The sequence below is a fragment of the Silurus aristotelis genome, assembly GCF_946808225.1.
Source record: "Silurus aristotelis genome assembly, chromosome: 5".
Taxonomy (NCBI): domain Eukaryota; kingdom Metazoa; phylum Chordata; class Actinopteri; order Siluriformes; family Siluridae; genus Silurus; species Silurus aristotelis.
The window spans coordinates 1512941-1532443 of NC_139578.1; the positions used below are offsets into that span (position 1 = coordinate 1512941).

Consider the following 19503-nt stretch of genomic DNA (forward strand, 5'->3'; position numbering starts at 1 on the left):
CTGCAGAGACGCAGAGTTTTGATGCCTACAGCAAGTCAGAGTTGGTAAAGGAAATGGTTGTACGAAACCAAGAAAATGGATGCATTAAAAATGTATGAAGCAAAAAATAAATAAATAAATTGTGATTGTGGGTGGAATTCTGTATGACCTTTATGACCTTGTGAAAGCAATGGCAACTGATCTCAAGCCAAGGTTTGTATCCCTTGAGCGAAATAGATGCTGTAAACAAAAAAGGCATGTGGAGTATGTGTGTGTGTGTGTCTGTGTGTGTGTGTGTGTGTGTGTGTGTGTGTGTGTGTGTGTGTGTGTGTGTGTGCGTGAACCACTGTATATTTTATATCGGACACCTCAGCCCGTCTGGAATTAGTCTAGATATTATTGTGTAAGTGAGCAGTTTGGTAATTTGTTTCCTTTTTTTGCTCGTTTGCTTGGACTTATTTAAGCAGGATGTGGAATACATTTGAGAGATGACATAATCATTCTACTGTCGTTCTTACTGCTGCTCGAAGACAATCCACCTTTTAAACCCCATTTGTGCCTTTTGTTCTCTCGTCATTGGACCTGTCCTACCATCTTGACTTTTCTGCAGCTTTTCTCTTTTGATTTGTAAAAAAATCTATGCAAAAATTTGAGAAACTCCAGTCAGTGCAGATACGATTAGCATGCCGATGTGGTCATGTGACCCCCCCCAATCACATACGCAAAGACGGGCTGCTGAAATGCTGAGACCGACCTTTGACTCGACCTCGTTCGATTAATCAGAAATTCTTTCAAGGACTTTTGACAGCTTGGCCTTGCTAAATGTCAATCTGCTGCTGCTAGCTAGCGCTTAATTAACACATGAGTCGCTCGTTCTTCATTCCACCTGGTCATGCAAGATTCATAGAACTGCAAATGAGTAGTGTGACCGCTAACCCTGTCCACCAACTGCTAGAAGAAGCAACCAGATACGACCAGTACAGGCTATTAAACCTTAATCGTTCTTTTTGCGCAACTCGGATTATGGAAATTCTCTCGGTTCGGTTTCTCTGGTTATCTTTTTACCTCCTTCGTCCTCACACCTGTCTCTTGCGTTCTTTTACTCATATCTGGCACTATTTCAGTATTCCTAATGTATACATGCTGTCTCTGCTCTTGTCAGTGAGAACAGATCCCTGCACCCGAGGTTTTGTTAGCACAAATGCAGCATATATAGCTGTTCGCTGTCTCCTGCAAGCCTGTGTGTGTGTGTGTGTGTGTGGGCAGTATGGGTAACAGTGTGTAGATAACAGTGGACAGCACTCTTAAATCACACTGTCACATTACCATGCAGCTACACGAAGACATTTGACCCCCGGACCTCCCAATGCAGTAACTCACTCCAGATATCGTAAGCTTCGCCCCAGAGCTCCGTTTCTGCTAAACCTATTTTTTTCCTGGTAAGATTAATTGTTGCTACGTTGCAAATATGGATTAAAGGAGATTATGTGGGGGCATCTAATAATACTTAGCACTCATCCGTAAAACCGATTTAGATTGTAATTTGGATGTAAAAAATGTTTGTTACATCACCAGGAACTGGCACTTTATTTGGCGATGGGATTAGGTTTGTAGTGTAGGGTTTAAATATTGAGATAGAGATGGGATTAGGTTTATAGATCGGGGGTTAATTAGTTGGAGTTGGGAGTGGGGGGGTTAATTTTCGGCAGGTTTTTAGGAGACAGGATTAGCTTTTTTTAATAGATGGAGATCAGATTAGTTTTTCTTCTTCTTCTTCTTCCCATTAGGGGTCGCCACAGCGGATCATCCGTCTCCATACCACCCTGTCCTCTACATCTGCCTCTTTCACACCAACTACCTGCATGTCTTCCCTCACCACATCCATGAACCTCCTCCTTGGCCTTCCTCTTTTCCTCCTCCCTGGTGGCTCCATCTTCAGCATTTTTCTACCAATATAATTCGTGTCCCTTCTCTGCACATGTCCAAACCATCTCAATCTCGCCTCCCTCACCTTGTCACCAAAACATCCTACATGTGCTGTCCCTCTAATAAACTCATTTCTAATCTTGTCCATCCTCGTCACTCCCAACGAAAACCTTAACATTTTCAGCTCTGCTACCTCCATCTCCATCTCCTGTCTTTTACTCAATGCCACTGACTCTAATCCATACAACATCGCAGGTCTCACCACAGTCCTATAAACTTTCCCTTTCATTCTTGCAGATATTCTACTATCACAAATCACTCCTGTCACTCTTCTCCACCCACTCCACCCTGCCTACACTCTTTTCTTTACTTCTCTAACACACTCTCCATTACTTTGCACTGTTGACCCCAGGTACCTGAACTCCTCCACCTTCTCCACCTCTTCTCCCTGCAACCGCATCACTCCACTGCCCTCCCTCTCATTCACACACATGTACTCTGTCTTACTCCTACTGACTTTCATTCGCCTTCTCTCAAGCGCATATCTCCACCTCTCCAGGCTCTTCTCAACCTGCTCTCTACTCTCACCACAAATCACAATATCATCTGCAAACATCATAGTCCAGGGAGACTCCTGTCTGACCTCGTCCGTCAACTTGTCCATCACCACTGCAAACAGGAAAGGGCTCAGGGCCGATCCTTGATGCAGTCCAACCTTCACCCTGAACCAGTCTGTCGTACCTACTGCACACTTCACTGCCGTCACACTGTCCTCATACATGTCCTGCACCACCCTCACATACTTCTCTGACACACCTGACTTCCTCATACAATATCACAACTCCTCTCTCGGCACCCTGTCGTACGCGTTCTCTAAATCCACAAATACACAATGCAGCTCCTTCTGTCCTTCTCTATACTTCTCCATCAACATCCTCAAAGCAAATAAGGCATCTGTGGTGCTCTTCCTCGGCATGAAACCATACTGTTGCTCACAGATGGTCACCTCTTCTCTCAGCCTGGCTTCCACTACTCTTTCCCATAACTTCATGGTGTGACTGATCAACTTAATTCCCCTGTAGTTACTGCAGGTCTGCACATCTCCCTTATGTTTAAAGATCGGTACCAGCACACTCCTTCTCCATTCCTCAGGCATCCTCTCCCCTTCCAGAATCCTGTTAAACAATCTGGTTAAAAACTCCACTGCCATCTCTCCTAAACATCTCCACGCTTCTACCGGTATGTCATCTGGTCCAACCGACTTTCCATTCTTCATCCTCTTAATCGCTGCTCTCACTTCCTCCTTACTAATCCTATCTACATCCTGCTTCACCAACTCCACATCCTCCAACCTTCTCTCTCTCTGATTTTCCTCATTCATCAGCTGCTCAAAATACTCCCTCTATCTTCTCAACACACTCTCCTCATTAGTCAACACATTTCCCTCTCCATCCTTTATTGCTCTAACTTGCAGTACATCCTTCCCAGCTCGGTCCCTCTGCCTGGCCAATCGGTACAAATCCTTTTCTCCTTCCTTAGTGTCCAACCTCTTATACAGCTCCTCATATGCCTTTTCCTTGGCTTTCGCCACATCCCTTTTTACCTGCTGCAACATCTCCTTGTACTCCTGCCTACTTTTCTCATCACTCTGTCGATCCCACTTCTGTTTTGCCAACCTCTTTCCCCTAATGCTCTCCTGCACTTCCTCATTCCACCACCACGTCTCCTTGTCTTGCTTTCTATTTCCAGATGTCACACCAACTACTTTTCTAGCTGCCTCCCTCATCGCTCCTGCAGTAGTTGCCCAATCATCCGGCACCTCTTCACCACCACCAAGCCCCTGTCTGACCTCTTCCCTGAACCTCACACTACACTCTTCCTCCTTCAGTTTCCACCATCTTATTCTTCTTTCAATCCTTACTTTCCTCCTCTTCTTCTTCGCCTCCAAAACCATCCTACAGACCACCATCCGATGCTGTCTAGCTACACTGTCCCCCGCCAACACCTTACAGTCTCCAATCTCCTTCAGGTTGCATCTCCTACACAGAACATAATCCACCTGTGTGCACCTTCCTCCACTCTTATACGTCACCCTATGATCCTCCTTCTTCTTAAAATACGTGTTCACCACTGCCATTTCCATCCTTTTAGCAAAATCTACCACCATCTGCCCTTCCACATTCCTCTCCTTGAAACCATACCTACCCATCACCTCCTCATCACCTCTGTTCCCTTCACCTACATGCCCATTAAAGTCTGCCCCAATCACCAATCGTTCTTTCCTAGGTACACCATCTACCACTTCATCTAATTCACTCCAGAATCTTTCCTTCTCCTCCATCTCACAGCCAACTTGTGGAGCATAGGCACTGATGACATTTATCATCATCCCTTCAACCTCCACCTTCACGATCATCACCCTATCAGAAACTCTCTTCACCTCCACTACACTCTTACTGTACTCTTCCTTCAGAATCACCCCTACACCATTTCTCTTTCCATCCACACCATGATAAAACAGTTTAAACCCACCTCCAATGTTCCTGGCCTTACTCCCTTTCCACTTGGACTCCTGAACACACAGCATATCTACCATTCTCCTCTCCATCATATCAGCTACCTCTCTCCCTTTACCCGTCATAGTACCAACATTTAAAGTACCAACCCGAACCTCTACTCTCCTACACTGCTCCTTTTCCCGCCGTCTCTGTAGACGTCTTCCTCCTCTCCTTCTCCTCCTTCGGCCAACAGTAGCCCAATTTCCACCGGTACCCTGTCGGCTAACGATACCTGTGGCGGTCGTTGTTAACCCGGGCCTCGACCGATCCGGTATGAAATTCTCATTTGTGATCCGCATATTTGATTTGGCACATGTTTTACGCTGGATGCCCTTCCTAACGCAACCCTCCCTATTTACCCGGGCTTGGGACCGGCACTAAGAGTGCACTGGCTTGTGCCCCCCTAATGGCTGGGTTGAAGATCAGATTAGTTATCCGGATAAATTGTATATATTTGGCGTGTTAAGATTTTGGACTGAGTCGGGTTTAGTTTTGAGTTTTATAGGGGATTATGTTTCTTTTGCACTTTTCAGTAGAACCTTAAATGAACTATAGTACTAACCAAATGCCGATTTGGATCTTACAAAGTGCTCCAGACCTTTTGGATTTTAGACATAAAATGCACAAACTCTCACTGTTTTAATTGTACAGCACAGATATGAGCACAGAAAAAGTACCGTCCAGGACTCTTCTTCCTGTCAGCCTAACTGAATCAGGTGAATTTCCCACTCTGCTGAAGAGTGCACCTGCATGCCACATAATATAACATGACAAATGTAATTAGGGCATAATTAGATCAACTGACTGTTTGTCTGGAATTAATCTGGCTAAATACACACACAGAGGACCATTAGAGGCCAGCTGAAAAGAAGAAACAACAAACAGGCCACAGAGAGGCCATGGGTTTACAAACCCACTCAGTCTTAATGGATTCTCTATCTCTCTCTCGTTCTTATCCTCTCATCCTCTTGTCCTCCGATGCGAGTCTTTGCAATTATAATGATGGTCAGACATCATATAAACAGAGCTGCTAGTTTATTAGGCTGCTTTATATTACCTTGTAACTACATTCATTGGCAATTGTATCAGTTACATCCACAATAGGCCACTTTAATGGTATACAATTACTGACTGTGTGCACAAGCTGGGACTGAACAGCAGGTCTGTGAGTCAGGCGCTGATGAAGGATAGAGGATGATAACCACTCGAAGCCTGGATAATTAACAATTACATAATTGCATTGAGGGTCAAGAGTGTGGGTTGGGCTTAAGGTTGGATTGGGTTTAGTTGGGGTTTTGGGGTTTTAAGTTGGGGTTTTGGGGTTTGACTATTTGAACTAAGAGTTTGGCTTGGGTAATTTTTAGGGTTAGGCATGGGGTTGGAAAGGAATTAGAGCTGATTTTAGGGTTTGACTTGTGGTTCATGGGAGTGGAAAGGAGATGAGGTTGAACTAATGGGTTTGACTTGGGGTTTTAGGGTTAGTCTTAGGGTTGGAAAGGGGTTAGAGTTGACCTTAAGGTTTAACTTGGGGTTTTAGGGTTAGACTTAGGGTTGGAAAGTGGACCAGGTTGAACTAAGGGGTTTGACTTAGTTTTTTATTGGTAGACATAAGGTTGAAAAAGAAATTTGATCTAAGGGTTAGACTTGAGGGTTTAGGGTTAGACTTGGGGTTGGGAGGGGTTAGAGTTGAACTAAGCACTTGACTTGTGGTTTTACAGTTAGTCTTGAGGTTGGAAAAGATATAGAGTTAATCTAGGGTTTTGACTTGGAGTTTTAGGGTTGTACTCTGAGTTGGAAGGGGATTAGGGGTTGAGTTTAGGGTTGGAGTCTTGTATAGGAGTCTGGTTTAGCTGAAAGTAGAATAGAATAAATAAAAACCACCAAAAAGCTTAGTAGTGGTCCATTAATGGAAACATGGTACCAGGGGGAACAGGTACATTGTGCTGAGCACCAGATAAGCTTTAGGCAGTAATTCCACCCCTTACTTATTTATAAAGGATAAGAAGTAAGAGTAGATCGCAGCGCTGTAAGTAAAGGGTGGGCGAATATGTCTTTTATGCGTGCCATTCATTTTGTTAATTGAGGTTTTAAAGTTTACTACCCCAGCTTAGCTCGCTGGTTTCTCTTTCTCGCTGTCCTCCCCAGAGTTTATAACCCTGTCCTTGCCACTGATTATGTGGGTGATATGACTAATACGGTTTCCCATCACGGATTTAATGCCTGAAATTTTTATAAAAGTGATTTGTGTCGCTGTCAAATTGTTCTACCGGGTTGTATGAGACCAGAGTACTGCTGAGTTCTCAATTCTGATTGGCCAGAAGTCATGTTTCTTTAAAAAAAAAACAGAGCTCTGAAAAGTGCAGCTTTAAACCGAAAAAAAAAAAAAAAAAAAATGTCATTGGGTGTCATATGGTGCATTTTTTTCCAGTCTCAGCTGTATTTATTTTTTTTCTTCGAGAAACGAGGAGACGAACATTTGTAGATGCTTGAACGTGAGTGTTTACAGATATTTTTTTCATATGTTGATGTTAAAACGTGTAAGATATTCAGTTAAAATTCGGCCTAACCTATATTTATCTCTAACTGATATTTCACACTGCACTGAAAGGTTAGTGATCATGAGATGCCTAGTTTTTGTTTACCTTCCTCAATTATAATTCAGTGTAATGCTCTCATTTTTGGATTCAGTCTCATCTCAGGTTTGTCGGTATCCAGCGTCTTTTTAGCAACAGTTACAGTAAAGCTGGCTCAGTAATCATCAGCCGTGGCCCTTCATTAACCTCGGGATATTCAGCTGTTTTGTATTCTTCCTCCGGTGCGGCATGATGATGGAGGGCTTGTAGTCGTGCAGGGGGGAAAAGCTGAAAAGGAGCAGCCTGCTCGGTATGCATTTTAAAAAGCTCCATCATTTATATGCAATTTTTATTTATTTTTTTCCGGGTAGTCAGCGTGTTTTGAAGGAGGCATTACTCAAAAAAAAAAAAGAGGTCACGGAAGGAGACAACAAATGATTCTGCAATTTTACTAAAAAAAAAAGGAAAAAAAAATTCAACAATTTCTAATTACTGCTACTCGGATGATCATCCTGGACTTCGGAATACGAAATATTACCTCATGTCCTATTTGAATAGAGATAATAACAGTTCAGCCAAATGTCATATATATAAAAGTATTGAGACACCTGAGCACAAGATTGGTATGCGAATGTTTTCCGTTCCACATTGAAACCCCTTTTGCTCTTATAATAAGCGCTACTCTTCTGGGAAGATGTTCCAGTAGATTTTTTAAAGATTTTTTTATTTCATTGAGCCACAAGGGTGTTAGGTACTGATGTAGGTGAAGGAGGCCATTCAGTGTAAACAATTCCTCCTCCTCCTCGCCCTATTTGGTCATCTGATTGCTACCTGCTAACTGTGTGCACCTCCTTTGTGTTAGTCAATTCTTTTGCTGGAATTTTTGTGACATCTTATTGTGTTTGCCAGATTGTTAAATTCGGAGTTTTGAGAGTTTTTAAAAAAAAGTATAACTTTTTTTTCCAGTTAATCGAGATACAAGGGCAAAATAAGTGGGCGATATATATCTGTACTGTATATATATATATATATATATATATATATATATATATATATATATATATATATATATATATATATATTAACTTTTAGTCCTGTAGTTCTAGTTCTCATATAAAAGACAAGCAAAAAAAACAAGTGCATGTGTGTATGAGAGAAAAAAAAAAAGCTTTATTTTGAACATTGTAAGCCCATACTCCTCTGTTTGAGAGATCCCAGTCCATATTTATTGTATCAGTTTCATAATGATATCGATCGGCATGACGCGATAGCTGACATTTCGAGGATTGTATTGGAAAAACAGCAAACGTGGAGAAATAGGTTGGAATCAGTTTTCCTGAACAAATGAGCTTAAAACGATAGCATCATGTAGATGCTTTTCGCCCTTAATTCTACATATCTCGCTGTAGAGCTACAGATAAACATCGGCCCGGTGTAAAAACGGCCTGATTATTTTCTTGATGGTCTGAGGTAAAAAAAAAATACATAGTGGACATGAAGACAATAAAAAATTATTAGGACAGACCTCGGGGAATGAGTGCACAATTAGACGGCCTGAGGCATAATTAGAACTGTGGACGTCCCCCTTTTTTCACATTTAAGTTTCCACCGAAATACAAGCGAAAATAATTAGCGGAATGGCCTGACAGAAGACCTTTAAATCGGTCACGAGGACATAATTATCCTTTCTTTTTCCAAATAGCACCGTGCCCTTTCTTATAATCCAAAGAAGGACGCGGTTCGGTGATCGTGAAGGCGGTCGAGGTGGGGAAAGTAAGCGCTAGCGTTCGAGCAGTCGTGCCGAACATACTGTAAAGACTTAGCGTGGTATTTCGGTGTTTGTATGAGACAGACAAATCTGTCCAAATCTAGCTGTAGGCATTACGGTGCATAAGTCGCTCCTGGATGTAATAAAGAATGTTTGGAACTCAATTTCCCGTCTGTTGAAATCCATAAGACGGCTGTTTGAGAAGATAAAGATAATATTATAATTCAAAGGAAACACGGAAGGTTTAAGGCTTCGCCTACCACGGATGAATGGGTCTCCTAGGAAACGAGGGCACACAGGAAAGATTTAGGTACAAAAAAAAGATGATGGTTAGATATAATAATTCCTCTTATTAACGGAACAAAGAATGTATGATCGTATGTATTGCGAATCAGGGCTATTGTGTTGACTGCTTATTTCAGTATCAGTATGTATTATAAACATATTAAAACTGGTAGTGTTCTCCTCATAGCGTGTTGAAGCGTAGATTTTAAATGGCCTGGATTATTTTAAGCTATACAGACAGTAAGGAACAATAGTTTCGCCCTGATGAGAGTAATACCCTGCAGAAATCCTGCAGGTACAGAGGTTTAGCCTTCCCCTTTCTAAAATCAATGCTTTTAAACAGGCATGGTAAAAAAATGGGCCATTAAAAAGGCATCGTGTTTCCCCAGGCATGGCTTTCACATCCTACAATGCCTGCTCACGTCCAACAATGCCCAGATACCAGTTTAGTGAGCTGGACTGAGGGACGGAAACAGCGCGAGCGGAAATGTGTTCTGCACTAAAGAACTGTAGAATGGATTGAGGTTCTCAATGAGGTTCTCAATGCGGAGCAGTGCTTACTTTCGGGTCTGGGGGTTGGAGAGGGGGCTCCAACCCCCAGACCCGAAAGTAAGCACTGCTCCGTCTAAATGATTGGCAGCTCAGGCCCAGGACGCTAAGCATGGTTTATGCTATCCAAGGTTGAGAGGACTATGAACGCTCGGGCCGAACCGAAATGATCTATGTTGTGTCGCTTTTGGCTGTGGAGCATAGCAGGGAAAAAGCGGCGTGTGAAGCATCGAACCCCGCTGCATTATTCACTTTGAGCATGGCTGTAGCTGTCAGAGTTCATTTCTCAACTGCTGTTTATTTCCGAGCCGGGAAGCAGAGAGGGCGTTCTGCTAGCGGCTGTCTCCATCATTCTCATTCGCCCGGAAGCATCAAATCCAAGCGTGTACCTGCAGAGCACGAAATTCTGAGATGCCGATTCAAAATATTTAAACATGAATCTAATATAATAATTGTATGTTTAAGTAATAAGCGAGCATTCCTGTCATTACTCTAAAATAGGATTGAAATCTAAACTGTGGCTCCATCGTTCAGGACCACGTGCCTCGTCTGGTGACTTTCATTTCACTGAACATGATTTAATGTGCGTGATAGGAATATCAACAACGTGATCTTTTTTTAAGAAAGTTTTTTTTTTTTTGTCAGGATTACTTCGGGGTCGTACCTGAGCACCGGGTGGTTCACCCTCATCTTAGCCATGGACATGTGCAAGGAGATCCGCGTGTATGGAATGATCAACAACACCTATTGCAAGTGAGTTCCAAGCTTTTCAAAGAAGGCTATACAGATTATTACTAATCAGATATACAGAATTTCAGGTGTTTGAGTTATTGATCAGTAGATTAGGACCATTCAAAATTGTGCTAAACATAAAGAAGAAAATGATGGACCCTCAAGTCTGGCTTCATGGCCCCCCCTGAGAACTTTGACACCAACTGGGGTGGACCACTGCCGTTAAAAAGATTCTTCAAGAGAGAATTATTGGTCTTTATTCAGAGTAAAGGTCCAGGGTGAATCATGTCTACCTGTGAGATACAGCTGTTTTAGGCCAACAGAGCAATCTTAGTTCTGTATCTATAATCTGTATGTTGGGTTTGTATTCTTCTGGTAGCTTAAACTACAGAAATATCCTCTCACCTTAACAAGACACACCAAGAGTCATTAAATGCAGGCTTGGATGATACAAAACCCTCAAGCTACCAGCAAGTGAAGGGGAAAATGAGTTACAGTTTATGCAGATAATAAAGCAAACACTGGATAAATATTTATTTTCTATATGGCCAGTAAAACTTAGGTTTATTTTCTGCACTTTCCTGCCTGTAGCAAGTTCCCCTGTTGACCGTCCTGGAGGAATTATTTTCCCTGCTCTTGTTTTCCTCCCGCTTTCGCTACATCTGTTTACTGCCAAACGCTGTATGTAAAATGCCACAGTCTCTGACCTAGTTATGTCTAGTGATATGAAATCGATCCTTATTTTACCACCACATTTCTGCAGTTTTAACAAGCTGTCGTGCTTCACCTGACCCTGTTAGTCAGCAGCGAGGTTTCATAATTCCCTGGGCCGGTCGTCTCGTTGCAAACTACTCCAGGTCTGAAAAAGCCTTAAAGTATAGTATATTTGTAATTAGCCATTCATTATACATTTTCCACCTGTTTCGAAACAACCAGCCAATTTCAGTTTATAGTTGATCTCTTCTCGCCCGCCACAAAAGTGGAGGAACAGTGGGTCGCTGCAGAGCCATTTCCATTTCCATGTGAGACCATGCCAGAGGAAGGCATCTGGTTTAAAATGATCTGCTCAGCTGTCGTACCCATTGACCCTAAATGGTTTTAACATAATTGAAATCCAACAGGTGCTTCAGAGTGGTGCAGGGGGAGTGAGATTGAAATAATTCATAACTTTGCAGGAACTGGCACGCTTGCCAAGGTGAACGAAAAACAGAACAGAAGAGTCAAAAGTGTACCATAACTCGGAAATACAGGAGAGTTTAATGCTGAATTCTTTGTATTCAAGTACCAAAGAAAGGTTTCCTCTGATTTTGGTAGACGTGCCAGTGTGAGACGCTGAGACTTCCCCTTAAGCTAATATATTCAAATAAGCTTGAGTGAGACAATTGTCTATTAGCCTTATATCTCTGATGTAAACCTAAAGAAACACTGGCTCATCTACCAAAATCAGAGGAAACCTTTCTTTGGAAGTAGTAGCTCACTGGTTAAGGCATTTGACTAGAAGGTTATAAGTTCAAATCCCAGCATCACAAAACAAAAAAGCTGCCACTATAGCATTAGTGTTAGAACTCCTTTGGTTCCTTTGTAGCAGGTGCAGTTTTATCTGCCAGCTCCAGGTGGATGTAGGTTTTTTTTCATTCCAAGGCATCCAGTGTGGCCCTTTTGCAGAAAGACTATACACCCCTGCCTTTTAGGTTTACAAAGTCATTCATGATACAATTCAAGAACAGTTTAAATCTAAACCATTTTTCTTGTTCATTTGCTTTTAGATCTGAAGGCTACAGGAAAGTACCATATCATTACTATGAAGCCGGAAGCCGTGATGAGTGTGCCGAGTACATCCTGCATGAGAGTGCCCCCTATGGTGGTCACCGCTTCATAACGGAGAAGGCGGTTTTCGCCAAGTGGGCTAAGAAACACCCAATCAAGTTTTTTCACCCCGAATGGCAGCTGTCATGACCAACACAGGACAATGGCTCCCCTTGAGCCCAGAGGCCTGACTGATATAAACACTCCTTCTCCTAATGCACATAAAGGCAGCCATGAATGGGCCAGAACGATCATCTCAACCCATCTTGATTACACAATGGCCACAGCTTGAGTCTATTAGGTTATCAGAGAAAAGAGGAGAGACTTGATTGTACGTTTATGGTGGTTGGACACTGCATGCTTTTAAGGACAAACAGTTGAAATAACAAAATTCATTACAACATAAACCAAGGTTTTCGAAATATCTCTGCACAAAAGAAGAATTTATTGAAGGTGTGCAAGGAAACAATGTAGCCAGAGACGAAGGAGCATATTTACAACAACAGACAACGGGATTGTCTTGCACTGTAGTGTTACTTCGTATACATTCACAACAAGAGTTCTTAACCCTTTTCCCAGTGCGTTTTGTTATTTGGAGTTAAAAATGTCATTACCCACAACCCCCTGTAAAGGTGACTCAGCATTTTTACCCCAGTGCAGCCATCTTACTCTGCTGTGGTACAACAAAAGAGCCTGTTCTGCAATTAATCAACATTACAACATTAGGCTTGGCGATGGTGCCATCAGTAGACCTCGCATTCACCAATCAAAATAAATGTACTTACCATACTGATGACCCTCCCAGGGGCTATGCTGTAATTGTAATTGTAATTGTTAATGCAATTCCCCAGGTTAAGAACCTTTAATATAAGAAAAAGAAAAGCAAAAAACACAAGGCACAGGTTACGGTAATTGAACAAGAAGATCAGGAGTCCCAGTTCCTAAGTAAGCTCTTGACAATTTTTTATTTGCTTAGATTTATTCAGCATTACAAGGATGTCAGCTTTTTGTGCACTCTTTGGATTGAACTATTTAAAACAGAACCCTTATTTTTTCCTAAAAGATAAAGAAAAAGTGAAAATACCTGCTTCATGAAAACATAGTTCTCAAGGTTTCTTCTACTGTCTTAGCATCAACCCTTATATTTACTCCTCAACTGGTTCCTCCGGTTTGGCCTCTAGGGGGACCCCTGAAGTTCCTTTGCACATTGAACGGTCCCTACTTCACCAGTTATCCAATTGAGAACGTTCTGAACCTTGGTAGAAACCTAGAAACCCTTTACCATCCTAATTGAATAGAGGGTCTTGTCATAGGACGAGTAATATGTAGAGCTCCATAAGAAGGTTGTTAGAGTTTGTTGTGCATGTTGCTTATAAATCAACTAACAAACCCAATCGGAAAACCCCCAACAATGACGAAAATCCCTTGTAGGTTTTAATGCAATGCGTGGATTTCCTAAAACTTTCATGTAAAAAATTAAAATGCAAATTACGAGCCCTAATGATCAAATTCCACCTGGCTGCTCGAAAAGATATTAGCCTACCATGCCAGGTTTTAGCTAAGTGTTAGTGGTAGCATTTGCATAGATAAATTATTAATAAGTTAACATCTGTGCTGTGAAATGAGAGATGGGGAAGCGAATGTGGGCAGCTAAGTGTGTTAAAAACAGTGAATATGTACGGCTTCATGGTGCCATGGCTAGAGAGGCATTGTTGACGGGTCTGGTATGAATATTATTTATTTTCTTTACTTCTAAAAATTATTGCCAACCTGGATAATAATCAGCCACTCACCCAAGGATACTGTATGCTGTATTACCGGAGGTCAACAACAATCTGTATTATTTTTTTCCCTGAATGCTTTCTTTTCTCTTTTTTCTCATATCTGCAGTCCAGGGAATCTGGGAACGGTTAAATCTAACAAAAGAGATTTTTAGATTGAGAACAATGATTGTACTTTTCAAGGAGGTTTTTATGCAACCAGTCATTCAAAGTAGTTCAAAGTAGTCCCAGAGTTGTGAGAAGCTCATGTTCAAAAAGTTTACTGTGAACCAACTGTGAACCCCTCAAACTCTTCAACCTCTTCTTGTCGAACCTAACGATGGTTATCTGCTTTAGCTAACCTCAGCATTGTACAAGTTTTCTTCTCTTTAATCTTTACAGACTGTTATTGTCAAATCTGGCAGGTGTCCCCTTCTTGAATTTATACAGGCAGTGTTTTTTTTTTTCTGTGTCACCATGACTCAACACCTTGCCACAGCAAAAGGATGCAGCTGACTAGCGTTAATTGGAGCACTGAATCCGGGCCGATAAGACTCTCAAAAAGCAAAGCAAAAGGCACAAAAATGATAGGATGTTGTCTTGTTGCTCGCTTTTCCACCCATTCGTCTGAGCTAAACGGCAGAACAGGAAATTGGATTTCTTTATATGCTATGATCATTATCATAATGGAGTTTCCGAACTCTAGAGAAAACACAACATTCGTTTAGGCTTTTTTTTGGGGGCAGTTTGTTTTCTTTACGTATGATTTATTTCTGATTCTGTGTTAAGGTAGATTTCTCACTACAGTGAAACTAAAGGGTACTGAAGTTCGTTTTTTAATATCGTTCATCATCATCATCGATTTATCAGCTACACCTACTGTTCTGGACACTCTGTAGGTCTGTAATGACTGACTGTATAGACCATCTGTTGCTGTACACGTTTTAGCCCACTTCAGACCTGTCCATCAGTGGAAAGGGAACACTACAGGAACAGATTTTGTTTGGTTGGTGGTTGATTTTTATAACAATAGTGACTCACATTGTTAGTGGGTATGAGTTTGGTGTGTGTGGGGGGGGCTTGTTTTGCATGCTTGTACATCAGCACTGTTGGATATTTGGAATTCTAAATACCTCCATAAATCATGCTCAGAAACTGGCACTGATGTGAACTGATGTCTACTGAGGAGTAGAGATGAACAACTGTTTTATTCAATTTCACACTGGTTCACATATTGATTGTCCAATCCCACCCACTCCCACCAAAGTCTGCCCAATTCTGTCACCACTCAGTGTAATTCTGACTAATCCTTCCTGCCCATGAAAGAAATCTTTCCTAGTCTAAAATGAATCCCGACCAACCTCGGATAAAAATTCCCCTAGAAAGCCTCCCTATCCCATCCAACTCCCAAAGGAATTCTGAATCCCTCACGCAAAGGAATTCTGACTGATTTCAGAGACTCCCATAGGAATTCTGGCTACTCATGTCCACTCCCAAAGGAATTTTACATTATCCACCCTACTCTCTAAGGAACTCTGGCCAATCCCTCCACACTCCTGTAGGATTTCTGCCTAATCCCTTCCACTCTTAAAAGAATTCCATTTAACCTAGCTTTAACCTCTCTTAAAGGAATTCGGTCCAGCTGTACTGACTCCCCAAAGAATTCTGACTAATCTTTTTCTCCTAAAATGGAATTCTGACCAAATCTCTCACTCCAAAAGCAGTTCTGGACAAGCTCACACACTCCCAAAGGAATTCTACCAAATTCCCCCTACCCCCAAAGTAATTCTGGCCAGTCCTACCTCTGACGAATTACACCTTATCCCTACTACTTCCATAGTAGTCCTGACCAATCCTTCTCAGTTCCAAAATTTGAACCATCCCCAAAATGATCAACAAAGTCATTTTAGCCACCAAATATTTTTCAAAAATGATAAACCAGTCCTTTCTTTGCCTCATATCTAATCTCCCCACAGACTCCCCATGTGAAGGTACAACCTGCTGTGGGTTGGGTTATGAAACACATGCCCTGTTCTTCTAAAAGATGAGCTGTAATCACTGACCTCTTCAAGGTGACCCTGAGTCAGGAGTTATAGGAGTTAAAATGCAGCGTTTAAATAGACCATATTTACCTTGTTTACTATTCTTTGCCACTCTGTGGTGCATTTTTGCATCAGTCCACCAAAAGTTTGTCTCAGAATAAAAAAGTCTCTCTTTTTCCCCCCATGATGACTGTAAACCATTCGAGTGCAACATGACTGACTGCTCATTCGCCAGGAGCGTGTCAACGCTCACCTGATTCGGCTCTTGCCCCCATCAACGTCACTGATGTACGTTTGAAGCTTTCATGAATCTCCAGCTACTTGTCCCAATTGCTGGACCTTAAGAATCATTTTGCTGTAGAATGCTAATGTTCTGCTAATAGTCAATACTAGGGACTGGTACTAATACACTATTAGCTACACTATTTTATATTGGTTTAGCATCCTTTGTTCTTGCTAGCTGGTGGCTCCAAGGAACGGCTAGTGACACGTCCATGTGTACATTGTCTCCAACTTTTTTTTTTTTAACCACAATGAATTTACTGTTTACGTTTGATTGAATCAATTTAAATATAAAACACTGACAAGCACTGATTTTGTGGTGTATAAATAATAAATATACATTTATTAATTATAATATTATTGGCATATAATTAGACAATTATATTAGTCATATAATTACACATTTCAACAACCTTTCTTAATCTTACAGTACATCTTCCTGCTGTGCTGATTTGCGATTTCCTACAGATTAAATCAATATTAAATGTTAAATAATGAATGAATAAAGTAATAATAATATACTAATTGCAAAATTTTATTCTTTTTAGATTTTCTTTCATTCTGTTTACTCATATATCTTTACATTCTATTTGTATTTGTATTTATTTATATTCCATTACTATGCCCAGGAAGACTTATTTAAAATGTTATTATACAATTTTTTTTTTTTATGTTTTATTTTATGCATCATTGAAAATTCAAATTCTAAAAACATTTTTTAATGAGAAAATATTTTGCATATTTTCTGTATTCTAGTATCACACCAGCATTTGGGACACTGTATGTGTGTGTGTGTGTGTGTGTGTGTGTATGTGCATGCATGTGTGTGTGTGTGTGTGTGTGTGTGTGTGTGTGTGTGTGTGTGTGTGTGTGTGTGTGGTGTTTTGTTTTGTTTTAGGAATAATTTCTGCACTAATGGAAAACTCTATGCTCCATTTTAGGGGAAAAAAGTATTTTTGAAAGGAATAATGCAGAATCGTCTCGACTTGTCCAGTGTTCGTGTGATCATGTGAATGCTTTTGCTGATGTGCTCAATTTGTGCCTAATGATGTCATTTCTGTAGATCGGTTGTGTTTTTTAGTGTTTATTTCATTTTTTGTGATTTTTTTTATGTAAAAAAAACAACCAAAAAACAAATTTAAATAAAATAAATGCAAACCAAATATTTCCCTGTGTAATGAAAACCAGTGTGTCAATATAGTGTTTATCTATAAAAAAAAATTAGAATTTTAGTGTGATTTACATGTTAGTGTGTTTGGTTTGACAAATCCTGTCACACAAAACAAAAATTTAGGGAAAAAAAAAAAAAAAAAAAAAAAAAAAAAAAAAAAAATATATATATATATATATATATATATATATATATATATATATATATATATATATATATATATATATATATATATATATAGTAAGGAAAATAAGTATTTGAACACCCTGCTATTTTGCAAGTTCTCCCACTTAGAAATCATGGAGGGGTCTGAAATTGTCATCGTAGGTGCATGTCCACTGTGAGAGACATAATCTAAAAAAAAAAAAATCCAGAAATCACAATGTATGATTTTTAAACTATTTATTTGTATGATACAGCTGCAAATAAGTATTTGAACACCTGAGAAAGTCAATGATAATATTTGGTACAGGAGCCTTTGTTTGCAATTACAGAGGTTAAACGTTTCCTGTAGTTTTTCACCAGGTTTGCACACACTGCAGGAGGGATTTTGGCCCACTCCTCCACACAGATCTTCTCTAGATCAGTCAGGTTTCTGGCCTGTCGCTGTGAAACACGGAGTTTGAGCTCCCTCCAAAGATTCTCTACAGGGTTTCGGTCTGGAGACTGGCTAGGCCACGCCAGAACCTTGATATGCTTCTTACAGAGCCACTCCTTGGTTATCCTGGCTGTGTGCTTCGGGTCATTGTCATGTTGGAAGACCCAGCCTCGACCCATCTTCAATGCTCTAACTGAGTGAAGGAGGTTGTTCCCCTTAAGACGTGCCTGGACATGTGCTGGTTTAAGCAGGGGAACCTTCCGTGCCATGCATGATTTCAAACCATGTCGTCTTAGTGTATTACCAACAGTAACCTTGGAAACGGTGGTCCCAGCACTTTTCAGGTCATTGACCAACTCCTCCAGTGTAGTTCTGTGCTGATTTCTCACCTTCCTTAGGATCATTGAGACCCCACGAGGTGAGATCTTGCATGGAGCCCCAGTCCGAGGGAGATTGACAGTCATGTTTAGCTTCTTCCATTTTCTAATGATTGCTCAAACAGTGGACCTTTTTTCACCAAGCTGCTTGGCAATTTCCCCGTAGCCCTTTCCAGCCTTGTGGAGGTGTACAATTTAGTCTCTAGTGTCTTTGGACAGCTCTTTGGTCTTGGCCATGTTAGTAGTTGGATTCTTACTGATTGTATGGGGTGGACAGGTGTCTTTATGCAGCTAACGACCTCAAACAGGTGCATCTAATTTAGGATAATAAATGTAGTGGAGGTGGACATTTTAAAGGCAGACTAACAGGTCTTTGAGGGTCAGAATTCTAGCTGATAGACAGGTGTTCAAATACTTATTTGCAGCTGTATCATACAAATAAATAGTTTAAAAATCATATATTGTGATTTCTGGATTTTTCTTTTAGATTATGTCTCTCACAGTGGACATGCAGCTACGATGACAATTTCAGACCCCTCCATGATTTCTAAGTGGAAGAACTTGCAAAATAGCAGGGTGTTCAAATACTTATTTTCCTCACTTTATATATATATATATATATATATATATATATATATATATATATATATATATATATATATATATATATAAAAAATATATAAAATTATATATTTATTTTATCCAGTAATTTTTTATCATAATTTTTTCTCTGATTCAGTGAATCAGAATCTGCAATTTATTTATGTGCAGTTTTACACATTGCTGTCTCGGTATGAACTGCGTCTCCCATAATGCATTACCGGCGACATTATTTTGCAGTTGGAACGTATTGTTACCCACATGGTCTGCAGCTTCCATAAAATATGCCAGTGTGCTCCTGCTGAACAGATGGTGCTACCATATGCCCCATGGCACCACAAAGCCTTCTGAACCAAACTCCTGTTCTAATGGCGTTTTTCACCGGCAGTGGAAATGACGTCAACCTCTGTTGTTAGCGTTTATTGTACAACATCTACCAAATGAACATAGTGAAGTCAACACAGGGTGGCGTAATACACTCATAGAACATTGCTGTC

The 19503-nt window shown here is 40.7% G+C and overlaps 1 protein-coding gene across 4 annotated transcripts in view; it reads left to right on the forward strand.

Annotated features, from left to right (window-relative positions):
• The window catches only part of st6galnac3 (ST6 (alpha-N-acetyl-neuraminyl-2,3-beta-galactosyl-1,3)-N-acetylgalactosaminide alpha-2,6-sialyltransferase 3), a 31807-nt gene extending 15312 nt beyond the window's left edge, over nucleotides 1-16495 (forward strand). For 2 of the 4 annotated variants that reach the window (XR_014533808.1, XR_014533809.1), the window contains exons 4-6: nucleotides 10284-10391; nucleotides 12137-12953; nucleotides 13106-16495. Coding sequence is in view for 2 of the 4 variants with exons in the window: in XM_083542448.1 (XP_083398574.1) it covers nucleotides 10284-10391; nucleotides 12137-12326 (298 nt within the window). In the remaining 2 variants the exon portion in view is untranslated. Of the gene's footprint in view, nucleotides 1-10283; nucleotides 10392-12136 lie in introns of all 4 variants that reach the window. The other 2 variants (XM_083542448.1, XM_083542447.1) reach the window with 1 other exon arrangement.
• Nucleotides 16496-19503: the final 3008 nt, after the last annotated feature.